The sequence below is a fragment of the Danio rerio genome, chromosome 16 (genome assembly GCF_049306965.1).
Source record: "Danio rerio strain Tuebingen ecotype United States chromosome 16, GRCz12tu, whole genome shotgun sequence".
Lineage (NCBI taxonomy): Eukaryota > Metazoa > Chordata > Actinopteri > Cypriniformes > Danionidae > Danio > Danio rerio.
Window position 1 is genome coordinate 43,712,724 of NC_133191.1, and position 17,609 is coordinate 43,730,332.

Genomic DNA, 17,609 nt, shown 5'->3' on the forward strand with positions numbered 1-17,609 from the left:
CAGTCAGTTTTGATAAATGCATCATTATAAAATAAAAATATTTGTTTCCTTTAAGAATAAAAATGTTATTTTACTGTCCATTACAACATTGAAAGAAGTTCACTTGTTACCTCGAGATGCTGTTTTAAAAGCTCTCTGAACTGAAGTGACTGTCATTATAGTTGCATGAAATTGTTGTCATTTTAATTATTCTGCTGTGTTTATTTTTATCTGCAGCTTGATGTGCAATTAGTCACACTGTTTCCGCTCAACAAGTGTAAGTGGAAATTGCATTCGCACTGAATCATCAGCTAGTGTTAGAGATGACCGTCGTTATCGGGATGTGTTAATGTGTCTTTTTCTGTTGCAAAGTGGTCAGGACTTGTATCATTTTGAAAGCCTTTTTAGCCGCTTTTAACTTGTGTTTAAGGTTTAGAATAATTTTACAAAAATATTTGACTGTAAAATCTTGTCATTGACAATTCAGGAGCAGATATTTATGACTTATGTTGATTTAAAGGGGACCTGTTATGCCCTTTTTTACAAGAATATGTGAACCCACACTGTACAAATATCCCTAAATTAACAGTTTTGCATATTTAGTGATTCTTACTTTTTTATTTATTTATTTAATTATTTATTTATTTATTTATGCTTATGAATTGCATTATGGGACCTTGACCTCTATTTAAGTTTTTTATATAAAGGTCAATATTTGAAGGAATATTTTATAAGTTTGAAGAAATATCTTGTCTGGGTTGGTGTTATAAATTATGGTATAAAAACCTAGTAATAAACTGCTGGTTCTTTTTTAATAATTAATATTATATTTTATTTACAATTATTATATTAAATTTTCTCTAAATAATTTATCATACGATATTGTAAGATTCCATTCTATCAGCCCAACGACGGAATCAGATGAATGGTCGAAGGTTAAATGCGTGTAAGCCTTTTTACCGCTTCTGAAAAGAATTGTGTTATTTTGTTATTAGAATTTATTTAATTTGTTTTCAACTCTCAAGTGACAATCGAAATTAGACTGTATTTCTAATTAGGATTGGGTCATATTTGTCGTTCATGAGTCTATTTAGAGTTTTGATTTATATCTGATCCCATACTCTTGGCCCAATGCTGCACTGAGTTTTCTTGCCCTAGGGTTTACATGTTTCTCACTGACAGGATCTCGACATTTTGAAGTTAATCAGAGGATACAGGTTTGACTATTACCCAATTAGTCTGCTTGCTTCCTGCTCATTCTTACTAAAAGTGTAGTTCATTTAATCATTTCCATACAACTTGCATAATCAGCAATAACCAGAAATTGAATGGTCTCCGAGCTAAAATGCCGACTGCTCCAAACAATCTCATGCAATTCGTTTAGATATTATGTACACAGATCAAGGTAGCACCAGCCTCCACATAATCTACTGGATATAAAAGACTTCCGGAGAATTCAGAATGCATCAAAACTTAACAGTTTATTTTCCAGATCAAAGTGTATCATGCCAATTACAGATAAAAGCCAATTTCGAGGTAAATGCACAACATCAATTACTCAAAGATAAATCTAAGAGTATAGATGGAAGTATACAAGTGTTGAGCTTGAAAACTCTTCCCTACGGCCCAGTCTGGATACAGACTTGCGACCCGAGACATTTCGTCCTTTTCTTTAAATACCCTATCAAAGCAATGACTGGTTCTTTTGTTAAAGTTAACCAGTGACTTAAAGATTTACTCATCTGTTGGGATTTAATCAAAATTTATCAATGATAGTGAACAAAACCTAACTACCAGTCACACCTGAGTATTCATCAATACGAGAGGGGCAGGAAAGTTCAGGAAAGAGGGCAAAGTCTACCCTGGGCCTTTTCTTCAGATTGCAGAGTTTTTGTTTTTTTATTACAGGGCACATTTAAGTCTGAGTAAAATCCATTCCTACAGTAAATAGTCATTTTGTTAAACTAGAGAGTTGAATTTTCAACATCAAACTTGACAGAGTAGAGATAAAGATCCTATAACAAAAATATGTAAATCACAAAACACAAAAACTGTTAATTACCATATATAATTTTACATTGCAGAAAGTGTCTGTGAAGTCCACTCAAGCCAAAATACTTCATGGATCAATTGTTTTGCTGTAGAAAAACGTATTGATCTTAGTGTTTTTCTTTAAATGTAAATATTATACTGCTGCCCCTCCCCTTTCCAAAGGAGGCAGAGCATTTACAGCCTATGTCTTGGAATTCCACATAAACAGAACATTGGTTTGGTTTAGATCAGTGGTTCTCAAACTGTGGTACGTGTACCACTAGTGGTACGCGGGCTTCCTTCTAGTGGTACACGGAGGAATGAAATATGTCATGTACATGCTACATATAATTCAAAATTTATTAAAAATGATGTATATAATATGCCATATATTAAATATAGGCTATATTTCTGAGGTAATCTGCCAGGTTTTTTAACTGTGCAGAGTTGTAGCTGCTTTACTGGGCCTACTACACTACTGTATTTCAATGCTGCTCATTTTGGTGGTACTTGGAGAGACAATTTTTTTTAAGGTGGTACGTGATGAAAAAAGTTTGAGAACCACTGGTTTAGATTATTGTGTCTATTCTACTCATGTGATACTGTTGCTCATAATTTTAAAGTTTTAATGTTTTGGCCCACTGAATTCCACAAATCTATATTTAAAAAGTATCTCAAATATAATGGTTTAAACGTTGTTAATAATAATATACGGCAACAAATCAACATAATAACTTATCTCTGACAATTGAAAATGTAAAATATATTTTAAAAGAAAATATTTTATGTAATTTTTTTTTTAATTCATTAATGATTATTTACTGTATTTCTCTTTAAAGGACAACAACCACCCCACCCCCTGTGTCTGTGTTTTTACACCTTTAGTTTGAAAAAAAGTCAGGAAAGTGGGGAAGTCCAGCTCTGTTTAGGTGGGAGTGTCGGGTGAAGGAAAGAGGGAAGGTTTTGCATAAAAATGGGAGTTTCAGTTTGGGCACGCGCTAATTTTCACAGAGGCAAAGCAACACACAGAAGTAGGGGAGAACTACAGTGACTATGTTTATGTGGACACCAGTAATCAAATTATTTGCCAAATTCTTAATTTGTCGACTTTAACTGCAGTTTGGAACTTTAACTTTCATTCAGGAACATTTTATGCATGCCCACCATGACAAACGAGATATTGGATCTGAGGAACTGCTAGAAGAGTGTAGTTTTAATGGAATGTTTGATACCGCATGTCGTATGAGAAGAAAAAAAACCTCTGTATTTCTCGGTAACTTAGATGCACTCAGTAGGTAACGTAGCATCAGAAAGCTGTGTGTGTATAGACTATCCTGTCACAAAATGCAGCGGATATCCTACATGACGGTAATAATTTGATTAAGGTGTTTACATGTTTACAATCAGAGAGCAATATTTACAGCGGATCTTTCAGATCATAATATTGTAGTGATATTAATAAGATGTGTCTTTAAAAACTAAAAGAGTACTGCTAACGATACTAAGTAACTTTGCCTCTGAATAAACAAACAAGGAGCACTGATCACACGCTGAGAGAAATCTGTAAAGACAGGACAACTGCACCTTTTTGAAAAGACGACGAGTGGCAAACCCGCATTTTACCATTTATGTGAAAAGCTCTCGGGTACATTTGTTCTTTACAAATGTATTTCTGTCGCATGTCACATGCACTGTAATCCACACGTGAGTCCAGCTGCGCTCTCATTGTGGGGAATTGAAAACAAAACCTTTGATGCAGCACATTTATAAATGCAGCACTGATGACCCATCTCTCTAAACAATTCTTCTTGCACTTGTTTTAATTACGGTTGGAAACACAACGTAGCGTCTCTCTGTGGTAACAGGTAAAAGCAGTCTTCGAAGCTACAGTATCATGCATATTAATGAGATGCACCTCATACACAATAGAGCATGATGACTGGAAAGACTTGGAAGTCTTTCTCATGAATCAATGCCGAAAACTCAAATACGTCACGTTGTACTCGCCGATACAGACACCCAGTCTACATGCTGGATCTAATACAAGCATCTAATCACTGTGACAGTTCTTTTCAAACTGGAAGAGCGAATTTCCTTAAAATAACACAAAAACAACAAATTTTCACTTTTTAGGTGAAATGTATGTGTCCTAATAGTGTTTTTAGCAGCGTGAGACACATATATGACTGTCAACGTCAAAAATGTGTTTTGGTGTTTAGTGACCCTTTAAATAATGCAGCTTTTGTGAGCATAAGAGGCTTGCAGACCTTAAAGTTAACCTATTCCAAATTATTTTTTTTAGATGTAGTCTTAAATAAGATCATGTGACATTGCATGTGCTATAAAAGGGCGAAAGGGCAAGTGAATAATTGAGAGATGGAGAGAGAGGGGGGAAATAAGTGTGCTTATAAGTGACAGTGATGGAGAATGGCTGCGGTAATTGTACCCTTTCGTACTATGGACTTTTTTTTAACAGTGAAAAATGAAAATACACAACAAGACTTTTGTGAAGGAGGAACCAACGAGGGGGAGGTTTAAAAAGTTGATGGAGTTCAAGAAATTGATTTTCTGTTTGTTCTGCATTACTTTTTCATGAATAACATGGTCCTCTCTGCTGTCAGTTCATCCAAAAATACTGTCAAAACCTCCTGAATAGACACCACACCATTATGTTCTCTCTTTTTAGCTCCACTGAATTTATTCTTGAAGATTTCTCTTTTATATGTTCCACCTTAAGCCCAGAGTTTAACTATGGCCTTTGTGTACACTAGAGTAAGTGTTCAATTTCATCATCAGAACATTATGTTCACACTGTACACATGCAGCCAGATTTTTTCTAATCCAGCTCAATTACACTTCATGCACTTTGAGTTGTTTTGCCCACCTATTTTGTCCATACGAAACAAACTCCTAAAGATTGCAAAAACATTACACACATACACTACAGTCAGTTTAGTTTACTTACTCTGGGGCAAAAACCATGCGAAGACACGGAGAATATGCAAACTCCTTACAGAAATGCTGACCCAGTTGGGGCTCGAACCAGTGACCTTCTTGCTGAGGTGACATTGCTAACCACTGAGTTACCATGTGCACTGTGTTTAAAAGTATTGGTTTATCTATAAAAGTGTTGACTTATAGTGGTTTGAATGAATCGCAGATGAAACGAGTCTTTAGCCGTGTCGGCGTGACGTCGATATGTAACTCAGGCCACACCCATTTGTTGCGTGCGCAGACCCGGGAAAATTGAAACCCCGGATGCCGCCCACAAACACTGTAGCAGATCCCGGAATCAAGTTGCATCAAGTTGAATAGACGCTGTGCTCTGACATGTGAAGGAAAGTTAGTGTTATTTTCCCTATCCAAAGATGAGGCTGTAAAGAGTGAGTGGTTGAAGTTTATTTTTGAGTGTGATGAAAATAGTTGCCTCCTTGTTTTCTCTAGCTTGCAAATTATGTATTTAATTGTGTTTTGTTACTTGTAACCACTTGTACTGTAACTGGTTAACTCTTTATATTCTCACATCGCTTCTAAAACCTCGCTGAAAACACGACGCATGCTGCTTTGTTTACGGATGTGTTTGTGAGCTCGCGATCCACTGCCGTTTGTCGTTGCAATGGCCACAGTCAGCTGTTTCTGCACACGTGTGGCGTCGAGTTTCAAAATAGTTCAGCTTTTTCCACTGTGCGGATTAACACTGAATAAGTGTCACTGTTTTTACTCGTGGTTAAGAATAGCAATATCCTGGTGTTAAACTGCAATGCTTTAATGCACTCCTGCATTGGGCTCACACACACACTCTGCACTCTGACTAAATTATTGATAAGCCGTGGTGGGCATTTCTCTCTGTCTCGCGATGAACGCAGTCGACCAATTGCAATAGACTGGGTCATCAGAACAATCCCAGCAGATTAGCCTCATGCTAAGGAGGGGTTTGGGAACAAATGAATCGCTGAACAAATTAAATGGGAGTCAATGGGATAATCAGGTAAAAATAAATGCAAATTATAAGACAATAAACGTGTTTTTCAGGCTGTTGTTCGAGACCCCCAAAACCAAATTATAACCCTTTTTAATGCATAATAGGGGCTCTTTAAGTTAAACTTTGTATAACTTTCTGAATTTAGATTTGCTAAGATTTGATTCCTGATTAGCTTATATTAAAACAAGGTAAATCAACATAATATATTTGTTGTCTTGACTTTTTGTCATTACATTTTATACCTTAAATGAAAACAAAATGTTTATATTAATTAGATTTTTTTAGTATTTAATTTTTAAATGGTATTATATGGATTGCACGTGTCAATTTACATATAAAGAGAAAAAAAAGAAGTATACTTTGATATTTTTGTATAAAGGAAATTTGATACGACATAAGCTAGAGTGAGTTCTGACAGAATTTTTCTTTGGGGCTGAACTATCCCTTTATTGCTATTTTGGTCTTATTCACTCAGCATTACGCAACAGTTTGGAGTATGTGTGATCTCGCAGCTCTTGAATCTCGATCAGCGCTGAACCTGTGTGGAGGGAACGTTGGGAATTCAGCGCCGCGAGCAGGTGACAGCTGTGATGCTTCTCTCTTTCCTTTAATACTCTCTGAAAAAAGAAAAAAGAAACAGATCAAGGAGAGAGAATAAAGAGACGGATCAATTTTTCATGAGAGTTGGGTTATGAGCAACCACCAAATCTCGTCTCTGCTCAAAGTTTGCCATGCTGCAGAAGACAGACAGGGCAGTTATTATAAAAAGCCCAAAAGCTGTTCACTTGTTGCAGAGATAGACGACTGCAGTGTCACTTTTTCAGTGAATTATTGAAAGGTTCTGTCAATGTCTGTGGGATCAAACGCTGTCTAACCTGTTAAACCACATTTAAAAGGAACAGTTCACCTCAAAATGAAAGATTTTTTATGTATTTTTTGCTTTATTAGGTTCATCTTAGGTCAGACTGTAAATAACACTATAAATGCAGCAGCGAAATTAAGGATTAAACGTTAAGGTGTTTTCCTGGGAATAATGTTTCTAAAGAAGCTGTTGATATGGAATTAAACCAGAGTTTAGTAAAAACCCAAAAAATACAAACATAAAAAAAAAATTCTGAAAAAATAGTTGCGTGTATAATGAAGTTATGTTTATTCATAAACTATTTTCGAGATGATCACATATGATTGAACACGGCTGGTTCTGCATTAGCATGTGTGATCCACCAATCAGGCTATTCTTAACCCACTATAAAGACCAGAGTTTTTTCACTACAGTCATCTTCGATTTGAAGAATCCCCCCCTTCCACCCCTACCTCTTCACCTTTCCCTCCATAGGGTGGCACGGTGGCCCAGTGGTTAGCACTGTCGCCCTACAGCAAGAACGGCGGTCGTTTCCCGTGCTCACGTGGGTTTACCCCTGGTCCTCCGGTTTCCTCCCACATTCCAAAAATATGTACAACAAGTAAATTGATCAATCTAAATTTAGCACTACAGTCAATTCTTCACCCTGCAGCATATCTCTTCAAAGCATTCATTTTAGTCATCAGCTTTTATCAAGGGGGGAGTTGTCGAGATCTACCTGAGCTCAAGGCTCCCCTCTCGCCCTGCAAATGGGAAGGAGCTCAGGGCTCAAGGACCTTTTGAGCTCAGGGCTCTCTCCTGGGACAGCATGCCAAACTTGCTTATAGTCAATCATCAGCTAAGTGTGAACTCTTTAAATGACAAAAGGAGAAAGTACTGAACTACTGAAAAGTGTTTAATACTTTATATAAAAGGCTTTTTTGATGATTGTTGGAATATACAATCAATTCCATGCGTGTTCAAGAAAAAAGGTCAGGAGAGGTTTTTCTTCAATGTTAAAAATCGTAACAATTTATTGGATGCAAATGAATAATTCGATTCACAGAAATCTGTTATCCTCAAAGCAATGCAAAAGTTACATTAAGGAGGTTCGGAACAACCTTCTTTTCCCGACTTCTACTAATATAGGCAGCTGATATTAACAGGTGGAGCTTATTGAAATTCGTCATTTGTCAGTCATTGTTCAGTCCTCCATTGGCCGCACCCCAGACATACTTCCTCTTTTTCTAAGAATTCTCTGCACAACAAAAAAGTATACAACTTTCTGTGCTCTGTGTTCATTTTTAACACCTCACTTCAGACAGGAAGTTTCTGGAAAGCTGAATTTAATTATGGACCGGCATCTATCTACTTCTGCAAAAATGCTAATTAGTATGCACAGCATACACACACAACAGTAGAGGTTCAGTTAATATATGACCCTTACATGACCAATACAAATAATTGTTTGATTAAAAGAAAAAGAGACAAAAATAATAAAAAAATGATTCCTATTTTCCAACATGATGGCAGCTTAAAGACGCCTCTCATATGGAGAATGAAGTCATACGAATTGCTCAGGTGTGAATTTTTCACAGACTTCAACAGAGTGTGAAAATCTTTATGGTGTGTCTCGTGTATCAAATCTGATTTTTATTTTGGATTCTCTATTGGATTTAAGTCAGGTGATTGTCTGGGCCATTTTACAGCTTAATTTTCTTCCTTTGAAAGCATTTGAGAATTTCCTTGGCTGTGTTTTGGATCATTGTTTTGCTGAAATGTCCACCCTGGTTTCATCTTCATCATCCTGCTTATGTAGTTTGTGGACTGAGGGCGGAGAGTAGCTGAAGAACAACTGAGAGATTTCCGCTGCTGTCTGGGCTTTCACTGCCTTTCTAAAATACCAAGTCAACGGCACCTTGGTAATGTGAATACTTATTTTCCCCTCTGTACAATAGTCAGGATTTTTTTATTATTATTATTTAAAAAAACTGAAACAGTAATGTTGTAATTATCATATTGTCCTCATTCACTGAATCTATGTACTTGCTACATTGGTCAGTCATTGGTTTCTTTTGAAACAAGTATTCATATTATACCGGAGACAATGTAATTATTAAAATCAATTCAAAACAAATCTACTTATTTTGTGTTCACATTCATTAATGTCAAATATAGTCAAATTGATATGATTTGGGTTGCATGACATTATAATAAAACTACAGTCAAATAACAGTAACCACATGGGTTTTGCAATTATTTGAGAAGAGTAATATTAGTGTTCATATTAACTATTTCTTTAAATGAATGGTTTTCACCTGATACACTACCTGACAAAAGGCTTGTCCTCTATCCAAATTTAGGAACAGCAAATAATAAATTCTCTTCTTGTTGATCATTTGGCATTAGAAGTGGCTTAGATGAAAGGCAAAGGACTCTAGATTAAACTTAATTTATAAAAAAATATATATATGATCATGTCTTGATTTTTAATTATTTAATTAGGACAGTAAGTTCTGACTTTGCTTGGACAAAAGTCTTGTTACTTAACAGAAATAATGTACAGAATAGAATATAAAGTCATGCTGCAGTGGAAAAAGAATTCATATTGTGTATGACTCCCATGAGCTTGGAGGACTGCATCCATACATCTCTGCAATGACTCAAATAACTTATTAATAAAGTCATCTGGAAGAAAGCATTCTTGCAGGACTCCCAGAGTTCATTAAGATTCTTTGAATTCATGAATGCCCCCATACTGAATGTTACCCCAAACCATGATTTTTCCTTCACCAAACTTGACTGATTTCTCAGAGAATCTTGGGTCCATGCAGGTTCCAATAGGTCTTCTGCACAATTTGTGATGATTGGAATTCAGTTCAATAGATGATTCATCAAAAAAATCTACTTTCTGCCACTTTTCCAAATAATCAGCTAGAAGTCAGTTTATTATTACTCTTACAACTGGGATCGACGACAAAACTTTAGTCAGGTAGTGTATACTGTTAAAAAATATTTTCAACTGTTTATGATACAGCTTATGATGCATTTGTAATGTTAAAAAAACTAAATTTATTTATTAAAACGTTTTAATCCCAAAAAAATTCAGCAAAAGCCACACAACTGTAAATAAAAAAAATATTTACACAAAGACAATAATTTTAATCATTGCATGTAATATTCAAATCATTGTATTAGGAGTTTTGAATGAAGATAATTCACGTGACACTAAATTCTGAATTACAATTTTGAAAATACAGCTTCACCATCATATAAATAAATTAGTTTGAAACATTTAAATAGGAAAAAATTATTTAGGTTATAAACATTATATAACATTAGAAAACTTTGCAATAGAGCTTCATTCTTTATAATCACATTTGTTTCTGAGTGCATTCAGACACAAAAAACCTGATGGTTTTCAGAGTCTGGTCTCTAATGTTCGTTTAAAGTGTGAGTGTACGTTTCCCCTATTAAATCTACATCTCTGCTGTAATAGTGTTGCAATCGCTGAAGTGTTTGAAATGGAGGGGGCAAACGAGAAAAAGACCTACAGCGATGAGTCACGTCCTGCAACTTTCTGCTTGCTTTTCATTAGAGCTGCTCGATATCCACCCTGCTACAAAAGTCCATGGTCGTTACCTTCATGACGGACTCAAACGGAGGAGGCAAACACTGCAAACTTTCCCTCACGATGATCACGACTGTTTGCTAAATCAAGAAGCGTCCTGTTTTATGTGCTCTAGAGTGACTAAACACAAGCAGTATGACTAAAATAAGAAACATACAGTACAGCCATGTCAGTTGTCCTTTCAGTACGAGGGATGTGTAGTTGATGGGATCAGGCTTGTTTTGTGCGGAAAGGAAGATTGGATTGAGCTAATCCAGGAGATTACTTTCACTCCGCCTGGATTACAGGTGGATTAGTCTGCTTTAAATCAGACACCTGGAATAAACCCTCTGGATTAGATTATTGTGCTACGCTTTTCTTTTCTTCTATTCTCTTCACGTCAATGTGTGTTCTTTTTTGTTTAAATCAGGATCTGTATGTGTGTGTGTGCTCAGCAAAGCTGCATTTATTTGATCCAAAATGGAGTAGAAATGATCATAACGTGAAATTACTTTACCAAACCTTTTATTGGAAAATATTTTTTATTAGATGCCATCACAGTGTGCAGTGCTATGGTACTGCTATGGTACTTCTTGAGGAAACTGTAAATGGCGTGGTCTACTTTTACTGTTACTTTTATTATGGGGTTGTTGAATGCTTCTGATTGGCTTATGAACATTCTAAGGTGTTGAATCATTTTCAGATGTCACTATACGACATCTAAAGTAGTTTTAGGCAAGTTTTGATAGCTGCATATCATTGTTTCGGCTATTTTGCAGCCTACAAGTCAAAAGCAAGTTTAGTTTAGTTTTTTTTAGTTTAATTTAGTTTTTTGTTTATTTTGTCTTTTTGGTTTTAGTTTTTAGTTTTGTTTATTGTTTAGTTTATTTTTTTTTGGTTTGTTTTTTGTTTAGTTTAGTTTTTTGTTTAGTTTTGTTTAGTTTAGTTTTTTTGTTTAGTTTAGTTTTTTGTTTAGTTTAGTTTTTGTTTTGTTTAGTTTAGTTTTGTTTTGTTTTTTGTTTAGTTTTGTTTTTGTTTAGTTTTGTTGTTTAGTTTAGTTTAGTTTAGTTTTTTGTTTGGTTTATTTAATTTTTTTGTTTAGTTTAGTTTTTAGTTTAGTTTTGTTTTTTGTTTAGTTTAGTGTTTTGTTTTGTTTTTTGTTTAGTTTATTTTTAGTTTATTTTTTGTTTAGTTTTGTTTGTTTTGTGTTTTGTTTAGTTTAGCTTTTAGTTTAGTTGCTTTTGTTTTGTTTTCTTTTTGTTTTGTTTTTGTTTTGAGGTGTAAATCTTTTGGAAATACTAGTAATATGCTGGTTTAATGCTCAAGAAACTTCGTATTCTCATTATCATCTGTGTTGAAAACTACTGTAGTACTTTTGTAGGAAACTGTGAGTGGCGTCTTCTACTTTTACTACACCTATATCTAAGGTGTTAAGTTATTTTCAGATGTCACTACTTTACACATCTAAAGTAATTTTAGGCAGGATTTGACCGCTCCATATCATTATTTTGGTTATTTTACAGCCTACAACAGTCAAAAAAGTTTTGTTTTTGTTAATATAGTTTTGTTTTGTGGGTAACACTTTACAATAAGGTTCATAGGTTAATGTTAAGTAATGCATTTACTTAATGAACAAACATTGAACAATACATTTACTACAATATTTATTCATGTTGGTAAACTTTAGTTAATAAAAATACAGTTGTTCATTGTTAGTTCATGTTTACTTACAGTGCATTAACTAATGTTAACAAGAATAGACTTGAATGTTAATAATGCATTAGTAAATGTTCAATTATGATTATTAAATGCTGTACATGTGTTGTTTATGATTAGTTCATGTTAGTCAATGCATTAACTAATGAACTTATTGTAAAGTGTTACCGTTTTGTGTTATTAGTTTAGTTTTGCTTGCTTTGTTTGTATTTTGCAGTGTTTTAGGCAGGTTTTGACAGCTCCATATCATTATTTTGATTATTTTACAGCCTTTATTTTACACTTTAAAAAAATTTAAATTGTAAAAAATTTAATGACAAAAATCTAACAAATGTGTTGAGTACAGCATCTGAAAAAAATGTTTTTATGGTTGGTAACTATGGAAAAATGAACTCGGCCCTCAGAATTATTAAAACATTTTTAGAACACACACCTAATTCTGTGGCCCATCATTTGCTCTGGTTCTTGAATCTAATCTAATTTTTTTGTAATTGAAACTCCATTATTTCACCAAATATTGATTTCTTAACTCTTCTGAAGTCAAAACACTGCTCTTGTGTTGCCTAAAAATGAATATAAACATGTCTGAAATAATGCCACCTGTTTGTTTATGTGGGAAAAAAAAATTATTTTGAATTAGTAAGAAATGCCAGTAGTAGTTTAAAACAAAAATAGAAACAAAAACATTTTTAAGTATATTAGAGAATTTTCAAGCGGTCTTGGTCTCTTTCCATAGCTAGCTATATATATATATATATATATATATATATATATATATATATATATATATATATATATATATATATATATATATATATATATATATTGCATTTATGATGTTTTAACTGAAAGCGTAATAATACAACATATGATCCCACATTACATTTTATAAAATCATATTAAGTCTAAGCAAAACTTCTTCTAGTTCTGAAATAATCATCTTTTCCAATAATTGCTAAAATAATAAAGTTAGGTTCTACACAGTTCTTTTTCTTATTGCAAAATCCCAGATTCCTAGGAGGAAGCTACAAAATCTTTGCACATGCTGTCAGTGTGAGCCTGAAAAATTATTAGACCTAAGACAGTTTTTAAGTGCTTTCTAAGTTCATTAACTCAAGAGCTGCTCTGCAGATAACAGAAAGCCCTTCTGAAGTATCTCTAAATGCGAAAGTCTGCTCTTCAGATTGATTTTATTCAGATGTATCTGAAGTCCAAATGCGATCGATGAATGAATTCTGCTTTTCTAGGTCATGTCTCAGGCGGAGGGCCAGCAGAAGAATCTGGTGAACTCTATCGAGTCTCTGCCGAGCCGCGGGCCGCTCTCCTCGCTGGACCAGGACCTGCTGCTGCTTAAAGCCACGTCTGCTGCCACGCTCAGCTGTCTGGGAGAGTGCCTGAGTCTTCTTCAGCACAACGTCTGCCAGGCGGCTCAACACATCACCCACGGCCATCCCAACACAGGCGAGAGTATGCCGCTGTCTCACTGACTCTACTCAGATCATGCCTGTTTGTCCAGTGTCATTATTTGCATGTTAAGCTGTAATATATAGTGTATTTTACTAATTTATGAAACACAAACCACTGTCTGACCACCTGAGACCCGTTTTGTGTTTCATTTTCTTGAGCATGTAGATGTCAGTTTTTTGTTTTGTTTTTTTGTTTCTTTGTTTTGTTATGTGTTTTGCTTTCATTTTGTTTCAGTTTTTTTCATGTTTAGAGTTTTGTTTTGTTTAATTTTTGTTTCGCTTTGTTGTTACATTTTGTTACGTTTTTTGTTTTGTATTAGGTGTTTTGTTTAGTTTTTTGTGTTTTGTTTAGTTTTTTGTTATGTTTTGTGTTTTAGTTTTTATTTCTTTGTTTGTTTTGTTTTGTTGTGTATTGCTTTTGTTTTGTTTTATTTTGTGTTTTGTGTTATGTTTTGTTTTGTTTAGTGTTTTGTTTAGTTTTTTTGTTTCTTTGTTTAGTTTTTGTTTTTGTTTTGTTGTGTATTGCTTTGATTTTGTTTCTTTTTGTGTTTTGTGTTTTGTTTTGTGTTTTGTTTCTTTGTTTTGGTTTTTGTTTTGTTGTGTTTTGCTTTCGTTTTGTTTCCCTATGTTTTGTTTTTTGTTTAGTTTTTTTTTCTTGATTTGTTTAGTTTTTTTTCTTTGTTTTGTTTTGACTTTTGTTTTGTATTGGTTTTGTTTTGTTCCATTTTTTGTTTTGTTTTGTTTCTTTTTTTGGTCTGTTTTGTGGTTTGTTTTGCTTTCATTTTGTGCTTTGTTTAGTGTTTAGTTTTGTTTTTCTTTGTGTCTTTTCATGTTTTGTTTTGTTTTTTGTTTTGTTTAGATTTTTGTTTCGTGTTATTTAGTTTTTTGTTTGTTTTTTGTTTTGTTGTGTTTTGTTTTCTGTTTCTTAAATTTTGTGTTTTGTTTAGTTTTATTTAGTTTTTTTTAAGTCTTTATTTATTTATTTTTTTAAGTTCTAGTTAAGTTAGCCTGGTTAAGTTCCCATTTAGTTTGAGCAAACTCTACACCGTAAAAAAAAAAAAAATCAGCCAGCGCAACACTAATTCTTTGTACCAATTTTCTTTTGTCTTTACTTGTTTACTTTTGTGAAAAGCAGTTTTACTAACTTTGAAGGCTGAAGTTGTCAGTAATATACAAAAAAGTTTAGTTGAGTCAACTTCAGATAGTTTTGTAGACGGACAACAGTTCTATAACATTTATTTTATGCTGTGTGTTTGGTGAATAAATTAATGACATCTGATATCATCCTGTGTTCAGATAACAGTTGGTCGAGGCCTAAAACAGCCTCAGAAGATCAGATGAAGAATGGAGAATTAATGTGTAACAACACATCAGCTCGACATCAGCCTCACTCCCCCATTCACAGGAGCAAAGAACGACTCAAAGACAAGGAGGTACTTGAACACTTTTGAACACTTGAATGCTTTTCCTAACATTCTTTATGTTCTGTGATCAATTTTTATTTTATGTTATCTTGTAATTTTTTGTTGATTAATTTACAGGAAACTAGAATATTATATGTATAATGCAATAGCAGTTTATTTTATTTTATTTCACAAACACTCTGCTAAACCATGTTTCACAACTCCACACCAACAGTACACATTTTCAACCTCTTCCTAATTTAACACACCTGAATCAACTCATCAGAACATAAGAAGAGATTCCAAAACCTCAAATGAATGAGCCAGATTAGAGAAAAAAACTAAATATACTGTTGGTGTGCCTCCAGGAACAGGGTTGGGAAACACTATTGCTTTAGACTTTATTTTGTCTCCATTTTATATGTTCCATGTAATCCATTTTATTTTGTTCCGCCAATAGTTTTCTGATCCAAATTTCTCTGGCAACTCTTTCTTACTCGCCCCCTCAAAGAAAACGCCCCTGCAATACCCATCATTATCTTACTGCTTTCCACTTATAAAAAGAGGTGATCTATCAGGGCTCATCTTGTTATGTTTAGCTTATCTGTTAATTTAATTTATTTTTGGTCATTCTGGTAATTTATTTAATTTTTATTCATTGTTATTTTCTGTCTGGTTATTTTATTTTATTGTCTAAACTTTATTATGTGGACTGTTATTGATATCTTTTATTTGATTTTATTTAATTTGAAGAGCCATTACCCAGAATTACTGTAGAAAAACAAGTAGTTTAGTCACTATTTACACACAGTCATCATTACACCCATCATTATCTTTCAGCAGCCAGCGGCTCTGTGACCTGCTTATATCACTTTTTAAAGAGAGATGATCTTTTATTGCTAAAATCAGTCACCAAGATCTGTTCATCTTATCTGATAATAGCCCCAAAAAATCTGAATGGTCTCTGACTCATAAAGTCTCCCATTGAGTAGAGACGTCTTTGAAAAGTTTCAGAAACGCAGTTGCTCTGTCGTATGACAGACTTCTGCAGGGGAAGAGGAGCACTAATTGGACGTGTTCTAGATTTTGGTGTGTGTGGCGGGTGACTGAGGATACCCACAATCTCTCTGGATCTCTGAATGAGTCAGACGTCCCTCATGGAAACCTTTTATCTGCCTGCGTTTCTCTGGAGAAAGGCCGGGGCTGATGTTTTAGTTGAGCACTAGCGTGTGCGTCTGCTTGCGTATGTATAAATATGCGTTAATTTGAGTGTTGCGGTGTTTGCCTGAAGGGAGCTCATTCATTTTTGCGCTTGCTTTGTGTGTGCCTGTCATTAAATCGGTTCCCTGTGAGGATGAACACGCTTCCAGAATGCAACAGACCAAATCTGTGCTACGCTCTATTTCTCTGATAACCGGGATAATGTTTCTAATTAATTTAAAAACTGTGACTCATGTCATTACAGCCTTAATTGAGTCAGATTGCTCTGTTGAATATTAAAGAGATGATCATGGTGTGATGCTGAAGGAATGAAAACATATTGTAAAATGATTTTTTTCCTTACTACAAATTCCTATTTTTTTTCCTATATTTTTATTTAAATAAAATTTTGTTTTCATTCATTTATTTTCTTTTCAGCTTAGTCCCTTTATTAATCTGGGGTTGCCACACTGGAATAAAATGACAACTTATCCAGCAAATGTTTTACACAGCCCTTCCAGTCGCAACCCATCTCTGGGAAACTCATGTTATGCACACATGCATACACTATGGACAATTTTGGCCTGTCCAAATCACCTGTACCGCATGTCTTTGGACTTGTGGGGGAAACTGGAGCACCCACGCAAACACGGGGCAGACATGCAAACTCCACACAGAAATGCTAACTGGCCCGGCCGAGGCTCGATCCAGTGACCTTCTTGCTTTGAGGCGACATCACTACCTACTGCGCCACCGCGTTGCCACAATTTGGTTTTCATTTTTAAGTATTTTGTTTTCTACATATTTGTTTAGCTTTAAAAAAAATCTAGATTTGATTGTCTATATAATGTAGCCAGCAAGCACAGGACGTCAACATGATGTCAGATTGACATTGTACCCCAGTGTTGTGGGGACATTGTGTTTTGTTTGAAAGCGGCATCCGCGTCCAAGCGCTCTATTCAAATGTATGGGGAGACTCATGAAATGGTAATTATAAACGTTTACAAAGCCATTTAATACTTTCGAAAATAACGATCGCAATATATATGTCCATGCCTAATATCCGATGGCTAGAATGTGATTCATTTTTTTATAAATTGATAAAATTTTGGTATTTGTGATGCAGCAAGATGGTTGTGTACACTATGACTTTATATAAAATTAACTTTAATGTGGGATATGAATTAAAAGTGATCATAAATGAATAATTTCTCAACTCAAATGAGGGGCGGATTGGACCCGGAAACAGTATTACATACGTCACCAACACGCCATTACTTAACAAGCGGATTAAAACTGCTTTGTTTAGAAATGTGCTGGAAAAATCTTCTTTTTTCAAAAAAAAATAAATAAATAAAAATTAGGGGAAAACATATAGGGA

The 17,609-nt window shown here is 34.4% G+C and overlaps 1 protein-coding gene across 4 annotated transcripts in view; it reads left to right on the top strand.

The window, feature by feature from the left end:
* The window catches only part of osbpl10b (oxysterol binding protein-like 10b), a 106,187-nt gene that overhangs the window by 34,166 nt on the left and 54,412 nt on the right, over nucleotides 1-17,609 (top strand). For 2 of the 4 annotated variants that reach the window (XM_005158241.6, XM_005158242.6), the window contains 2 exons: nucleotides 13,407-13,626; nucleotides 14,922-15,058. In XM_005158241.6, the coding sequence (XP_005158298.2) occupies nucleotides 13,407-13,626; nucleotides 14,922-15,058 (357 nt within the window). The remainder of the gene's footprint in view (nucleotides 1-13,406; nucleotides 13,627-14,921; nucleotides 15,059-17,609) is intronic. The other 2 variants (XM_068214206.2, XM_068214207.2) reach the window with 1 other exon arrangement.